General features: G+C 47.7%; 1 protein-coding gene across 1 annotated transcript in view; it reads right to left on the bottom strand.

Annotated features, from left to right (window-relative positions):
* Positions 1-6,871, bottom strand: part of L2HGDH (L-2-hydroxyglutarate dehydrogenase) — a gene marked incomplete at its 5' end in the record, with an annotated part of 10,389 nt that extends 3,518 nt beyond the window's left edge. Inside the window, 6 exons of the mRNA XM_009071813.1 lie at positions 597-764; positions 1,554-1,588; positions 2,116-2,278; positions 2,864-2,995; positions 5,351-5,502; positions 6,759-6,871. Coding sequence (XP_009070061.1) covers positions 597-764; positions 1,554-1,588; positions 2,116-2,278; positions 2,864-2,995; positions 5,351-5,502; positions 6,759-6,871 — 763 coding nt within the window. The remainder of the gene's footprint in view (positions 1-596; positions 765-1,553; positions 1,589-2,115; positions 2,279-2,863; positions 2,996-5,350; positions 5,503-6,758) is intronic.
* Between the last annotated feature and the right edge of the window lie 381 nt (positions 6,872-7,252).

Raw genomic sequence — 7,252 nt, 5'->3', positions numbered from 1 at the left:
CCAACCTGGCTGTGAACACTGCCAGGGCTGGGGCAGCCACAGCCTCCCTGGGCAACCTGTGCCAGTGTCTCACCACCCTCACAGGGAAAACTTCTGCCTAAGATCTTATCTAAATTTGCCTCTTTCAATTTCTCCCCATTGCTCCTTATCCTGTCACTGCAGTTCCTACCCAAGGATCCCTCTGCAGCTTCCCTGGAGCCCCTTCAGCTCCTGGCAGGTTGCTCTGAGGTCTCCACACAACCTTCTCTTCTCCAGGCTCAACAGCCCCAGCTCTCTCAGCCTGTCCTCGTGGGGAAGGTGCTCCAGTGCCCTGATGAGCTTTGTGGCCTCCTCTAGACTTGCTCCAGCAGTTCCATGTCCCCTTTGTGTTCGGGACACCAGAACTGTGTGCAGCACTCCAGGTAAGGTCTCAGCAGAGCAGAGCAGAGACATGATACTTCTAGACTTTCCTAAAGAATTAACAAAACCCAACTTGTCCTGTCATCTAAACAACTATATCCCTGCCCACATGTTGGAAGTAACCAGGAATGACCCTATTTCTCTATTTTTAGCAGTCCTTGGAGCACACTGTGCAAGACAAAGCAGGAAATACGTACTGGATAAATATTTCCTTTCACCAAGTAGCACTTCTCTGGCTTTAGCACCAAGTAATCCCCTCGGAACGGGACCACACGAGGCTCAGGGCTGCAGCCACTGATCTCAGACAGACGGTCTGAGTACAGCCCTGCACAGGTCAGGACGTGCTGGCAGGAGATTTCCTCACCCTGTAGGGAGATCCAAACCAAAACACACAAAAATTCAATATATCTAGTAAAAAACCACCCAGAAAACCCCTACAGCCAGGTACCTTTGGATAAATAAGGCTGTTGACAGATTTCACAAAAGAGGAGCTATGATACTGCTTTTTTTATCCCAAAGCCACACAAATTCACAGCACATAGATGTGCAGAGCTGCTAAACACCTAAATACCTTATCATCTGATTAAATAAATAAAATCACAAATTATTTATTTAGCTCACAGCACCTGTTTTAAAATACTAGTTAAGTGCCATTTTTTCCTTCAACTCAAAATATTTGTATTTCAAAATTGCCAATATTTGCTGAAGGAATCTAATAGATTTTGGAAACAACTTTTTAATATAAGAGCAGAAAGAGCATAAAAAAGCAGCGGTGCTAACATTACGGACAACTTGAGGGTTTTGTCCTGACGTTCCCTCCTGCAGGTGAAGAGGTTACAATCACATTATCTGGGCAGGTTTGCCTTGCAGGACACCACCTGCACACACACCTGATTCAGTGAACCATCCTGTGGCTTTCTGATGATAAAGAGCTAATAAAATGATGCTCAACATCTCCTTATCATTTTTATAGATGCCAAAGCCCCAAAGCAAACATGAAAATAGGTGTGTGTCACCAAATGAATAAGTCATAAAAGGAAACCTTGAAAACAGGAGCCTAAGAATGGGCAAATAAAGCAGATTAGGGAGAGTGAAATAGAATTTAGGCAGCAGAAAGTTAGACTTTGTAACCTGAACTTCAGTTTAGTTCTTACCTTTTTGTTCCTGACAATAACTGGATACTTCAGCCCTGGTAACAGAATAAGACAAGAAAAGGAATTAAGAGAACAAGGAACAGAAAACTGATAGAACAAACACTATGAAGTGTTTTTCCTCTGGAGTATCTTCAGGCTATGGAGCAACTACTGTTGGGCATAGCTGGTGCTGTTGGACATACTTGTGTTTACAAATCATTAGGGGTTTTTTATTCTTCCACATATGCCCCAGCACCGTGCCTCCCAGGACAAGGGAAAATCACTATCCCAAGAACCCACATGCAAGAATCAGCTAAATCTGATGTTCACAAAGAGAAAAACCTTATTCCTCAACTTTATTATCACTTTTTTCCATCAGCTTTAAATGCTTCAGCTGGAGGGTGACCTGCCTGCAAAAAACCCCAGAGTTTGCTGAATACTCTCACTAACATCATTTTGCCTTTTGTCTCCTCCCTAGGAGACAGAAAGGTTCTGAAAACATTCAGTTAAAACAAATGACTTCTGGAACGACATCTTTGGCAGGACTGTGGTAAATGAAGGGTAAAAAACGCCTCTGCCTTACCATCTTCACTTTCTGGAGGACTTTCTTTAGCCATTTCCATGTTTGTGACTTCAAAATCTGTGAAGATTGTCCCACCTGCCTCCTGGAAGTCTTCAGCATAGGACTGGGCCACTTGTTTGTAGTCCACAATGCCAGTATATGGAGAATCAAGGGCCATCAGCCCCTGCAGTGGGATTAAACACACACAAGAACAGTGAAGGCTGGAATACTTCACCTGGAATAATGTACACTGCCATGAGGAGGGAGTTACTGCTGTCTCCTCGTTTGCAGAAGGAAATGCTCAGCTCACCTTGAACATGAAAAGGATCATTTAAGGAGTGGAGACAATTATAAGAAAAAAAATAGATAAAAGATTATTTTCCATAAAGTTTCTGTCTGTACCTACAACCTCTAAGTCATGCAGCTACCAGGTGAAACAGCACAGGGAATCTGTATCCAGGTTTTCCTTTCAATCCGAGATATACTAATCAATGACAAACCTGTATGCCATAAGCTCCACACACTTCTCCTGCTGTGATAATAAACAGGCTGAGAAGTGCTATGGAACAACCACAGGTGGAGGAAGGAAATGGACTGACATTGAGTGGATACAAATCCACACTCCCAGATGGGAAGGAATTTTAGGCTCTTCTGAACTTGTCACTCATACAAATCACCTCAAGGCCAGAAACATATTTATGTGTAAGTAAAAATTACTGTCACCTGAAAACAGATTTTAATGCTAATTCAAAGTGTGACAACCCCTTACCCTGCAGAAGGGCTCCTTGGCTTGGATTTCCTTTGCTCCAATGAGCTTCAGCCCTGGGACATTGTTCTGCAGCCCTCTCTCATACAGAGCTTTGAGTCTTGGAATTTCATCATGCTCCACGGCTACAATCAGCTTCAGGAAAGACAACAAGGCACAGCAGTGAGGAAAACACACAAGCCAAGGGCAGGTTTGGCATCCAGCCCAAGGATAGTGAATGAGTGAACAGTGAATGATGATCCAACGGGGGAAATGGTTGGTGTCATTAGTTGCACAAGATTCTATAAAAAACTACTATTGCTGAGAAGGCACAAAAATATTATGGACAGTGAAAAAACAAATGTTAAACTGTGGTTTAAGTTACTGTCAATGGATAATATTTGCTAAAAGTAGCATGAGACTACAAATCTGCAGGTGAAAGAGGTGAATATGAACTTAAAGAGACACTGGGATGGTTCCCAAAACAAACCTGAACTTAATCCAAGTTGGACAAATTGGCCTTGATAAGAGTAAGGTCATGTTCTGACATCTGTCTCAATGGAATTGCACCACCTTCCCTTCATTCAACCAGGAGTTTGCTCACAACTACCACAAGAGGTTTATCCAGGCTGTGAATTCCCTGTGCCAGGTTTGCACAGACCATACTTCCAGGCCTAGCTCAGGTCTGGCACACAGACATCTCTGTGTTGACAAGGAATGAAGTTCTCCAAGCCTGGGGCTGCTTTTTGTGAAACTTCCTGTAAAGCCTCACCGTCCTCTTCCCTGGAATGAACACTGCCAGGGAAGTGTCATAGAATCATGGAATTGTTGAGGTTGGAAAAGACCTCTAAGAGTCCCCCAAGGCCATCACTAACCATGGCCCCAAGTGCCACATCCACATGGCTTTTAAATCCCTGCAGGGATGGTGACTCCACCACTGCCCTGGGCAGCTGTGCCAGGGCTGGACAACCCTTTCCATGAAGAAATTTTCCTTAACACCCAATCTAAACCTTCCCTGGTGCACCTTGAGGCTGTTTCCTCTCATCCTGCCACTCACTGCCTGGGAGCATTGCCTGACCCCACCTGGCTGCATCTCCTGGCAGGGAGCTGGAGAGGGTGAGAAGGTTCTCCCTGAGCCTCCTTTTCTCCAGGCTGAGCCCCCACAGCTCTCTCAGCTGCTCCAGCCCCTTCCCCAGCTCCATTCCCTTCTCTGGACACCTCCAGCCTCTCAATGTCTTCCCTGTGACAGGGAGCCTGGAACTGCCCCCAGCACTGGAGGTGCCTCAGCAGTGCCTGCAGCAGTGCCAGTCACTGCCCTGGTGCTGTGCCCACACCGTGGCTGGTACAAAACACACACAATCAGTGATAGTGAAGGCACAACAACATTGAGGGGTCAGTGCCAGCCCTGCCTGACCTCTGCCTGACCCCGTAGAGCAGTGTGCTGCCTCGGTGCCTTGAGCTGGGAGCAGGCTGTCCCTCAGGTCTGTCCCTGCACAGGTCCATAGTGCCACCTTGTGCCCAGCCCTGAGGCAGAGGGAGCACAGCAGGGACACGGCCTGGAGCAGGGACACGGCTCAGGACACAGAACTGCTGAGGGACCTTCCACGGCAATGAGTGACTAACACAGCGGCAGCTGAAATTTAATGAAAGTAAACATGAAATGATGAGATCACAGAAAAAGCACTCTTAGCCCCTTCTCCCAGGCAACTGATGACAGGAGGAGAGGACATAATCTCAAACTGTGCCAGGTGAGGTTTAGATTAGACATTAGGAAGAATTTCTTCTCAGAAAGGGTGATTTGACACTCGAATGTGCTGCCCAGGGAGGTGGTGGAGTCATCATCCCTGGAGGTGTTTAAGGAGAGATTGGCTTCCACCATTACCCTGGATCATAGAATCCTACAATATCCTGAGCTGGATGGGACCCATACGGATCATCAGTCCAACTCTTGCCCTGCCCAGGTCACTCCAACAACACACCCTGTGCCTGAGAGCATTGACCAAACACTCCTGGAGCTCTGTCAGCCTTGGGGCAGTGGCCACTGCCCTGGGGAGCTGTTCCAGTGCCCAAACACCTCTGGGGGAAGAACCTTGTCCTGATATCCAACCTGAATCTGTTCCAGTGCCCAAACACCCTCTGGGGGAAGAACCTTGTCCCAGTACACAATCTAACCCTCCCCTGACACAGCTCCAGCCATTCCCTCGGGTCCTGTCGCTGGTCACCAGAGAGATCAGTGCTGCCTCTCCACTGCCTCTCGTGAGGAAGTTGTGATTCCATGATTCTATCTCAGATCAGCCCAGAGACAAGGAAAATTATTATTTAGACCCAGAAAAGAAACTGATTTGAGTTGCTGGGACAAGAAAACAAAAAGGTATATTCATCCTGAAGGTAGGAAGCGTGACAGAAACTCATCTCCTGGGAGAAAGACTAGGCCTATGCTATGTGTTGTGACATACATTACACAGCTTCAGTATCCAAAGGTAAAGTAAGCACAAAGAGGAATTCCTATACCTTCCCACACTGTTTGTATGGAATCCCCTTCTGGTCACAGTACTGGTAGCAGAGAGCAGCACCCTGCACACACAGCTTGGCCTTCAGAGAGCCAGGAGTGTAGTAAATCCCACTGTGGATCACACCACTGTTGTGTCCACTCTGGTGATGAGCTAAAGAGAAAGAAAAATGCATTATTAAAACACATTTGTTAATATTTAATCACTGAAGCTGTCAGGAAAGTGAGTGATTTGAGGTCCTGCCCTAAATCAGTGTTACAACAAGAGATGTTCAAATGAGGTAACTGCACAGCAAACACAATTAATTCCTCCCTTGGTCTCAGGTTAGAGAAACCCTGACACAGCAAGACCTGGTTAATAATCCATCACAGCCTGCAAGGGGTTGGATCAACAGGAAAAAAATAGCCCATTTTCAGTGAAGCAATTTGGGCAGGTTCTCCCTCCCAAAGGTCACTCCTGCTTCAAACTCACACAACCGTTAAGGACTTCATGTATGTCTTGGGGATAAAGTCATTGCATATCACACATGTAACATCTCAAGAGTAATTTAGGGCTGATATTTAAGACAAGAGCTTGGGCTCACAGCTCTTGTTGGGATATAACCACTGACGTGTATCCCTCGGGATTCCTCCAGCTCTGAGCAGCACTAACCTGGCCCTGCCTCTGCCTTTCTACAATCTGTACTGCTCCTTATCCAATTGTTCCCTCTCCTGGTCCTCTCCTGACACTCCAGTGCTGCTGGAGCCCCAGGCCAGCCAGACCTGTAGCTTTCAGAGAAGCAGCAACATGCAGGCTTTTTTCATATTATCATAGTGTGTGAAGGAACAGACCTTAGGGAGCATCCAGTGCAATCCCCTGCCCTGGGCAGAGACACCTCCCACCAGAGCAGGTTGCTCAAGGCTTCTTCCAACCTGGCTTTGAACACTTTATCCCATCTGTCTTCGAACACTTTTTAAACTAGAAGTCCTGATCTGAAGTTCCATCAACAAAGCACAGACTGATAATAGTTCTGCTTCTCCACTGAAGGATGCATCATTAGGAGAAGGGTAGAAGGAATTCCCTGTTGGGGCAAAGCCAGCAGTGCCAGGGAATGAAGATGCTGACCCTATGGGGAGAATCATCAGAGAAACCCAGAATGGTTTGGGTTGGAAGTGATCTAAAAGATCATCTTGTTCCACCCCCTGCCATGGGCAGGAACACCTTCCACCAGCCCAGGTTACTCCAAGCCCCATCCAACCTGGCCTGGAACACTTCCAGGCTGGGAGGATCCATCACCCACTTCAGTGACACGGGCAGATGCTCTCCCACTGCTACCACGCAACAGCTGATCCTTTTCCGGGATGTGCATGAAATGCTGAGGCTGTGGCAGTGTGTGTTTCTCAGCACAGCCTCCCCCCAGCCCACCATACCCAGCTCCCTCTCCTTCTCCAGCACCGCGAAGGACAGCGCGGGGTGACGCTGGATCAGCTCCCGGGCTGTGGCCAGGCCCACGATCCCTGCACCCACCACTGCCACATGGAACCTGCTGTGGAAACACACACACGGCTGTCAGCATCCCGGGATGGAGAGAGGGAGAAGGGGAGCGAGGGAGGGGGAAAGGGGTACAGACAGGGAATAAGGGATAGGGGAAAGGGGTTAGGGGATAGGGGATAAGGGAAAAGGGATAGGGGATAAGGGAAAAGGGATAGGGGAAGAAGATAGGGATAGGGGAAGGGGTAAGGCAAGGGGAGAGGAGAAGAGGAGAGGGGAAGGGATGGTGACAGAGAGGGAAGGGAATAGGGGAAAGCAGATAAGGGAAAGGGATAGGGGATAAAGGAAAAGAGGTAGGGATGGGGATTAAGTGATAGGGGAAGGAGATGGGGGAAGAAGATAGGGATAGGGGTAAGGCAAGGGGGGAGGAGAA

Source organism: Acanthisitta chloris, unplaced genomic scaffold (assembly GCF_000695815.1).
Source record: "Acanthisitta chloris isolate BGI_N310 unplaced genomic scaffold, ASM69581v1 scaffold16153, whole genome shotgun sequence".
Taxonomy (NCBI): Eukaryota; Metazoa; Chordata; class Aves; order Passeriformes; family Acanthisittidae; genus Acanthisitta; species Acanthisitta chloris.
This window is presented reverse-complemented; position numbering and strand designations above follow the sequence as displayed.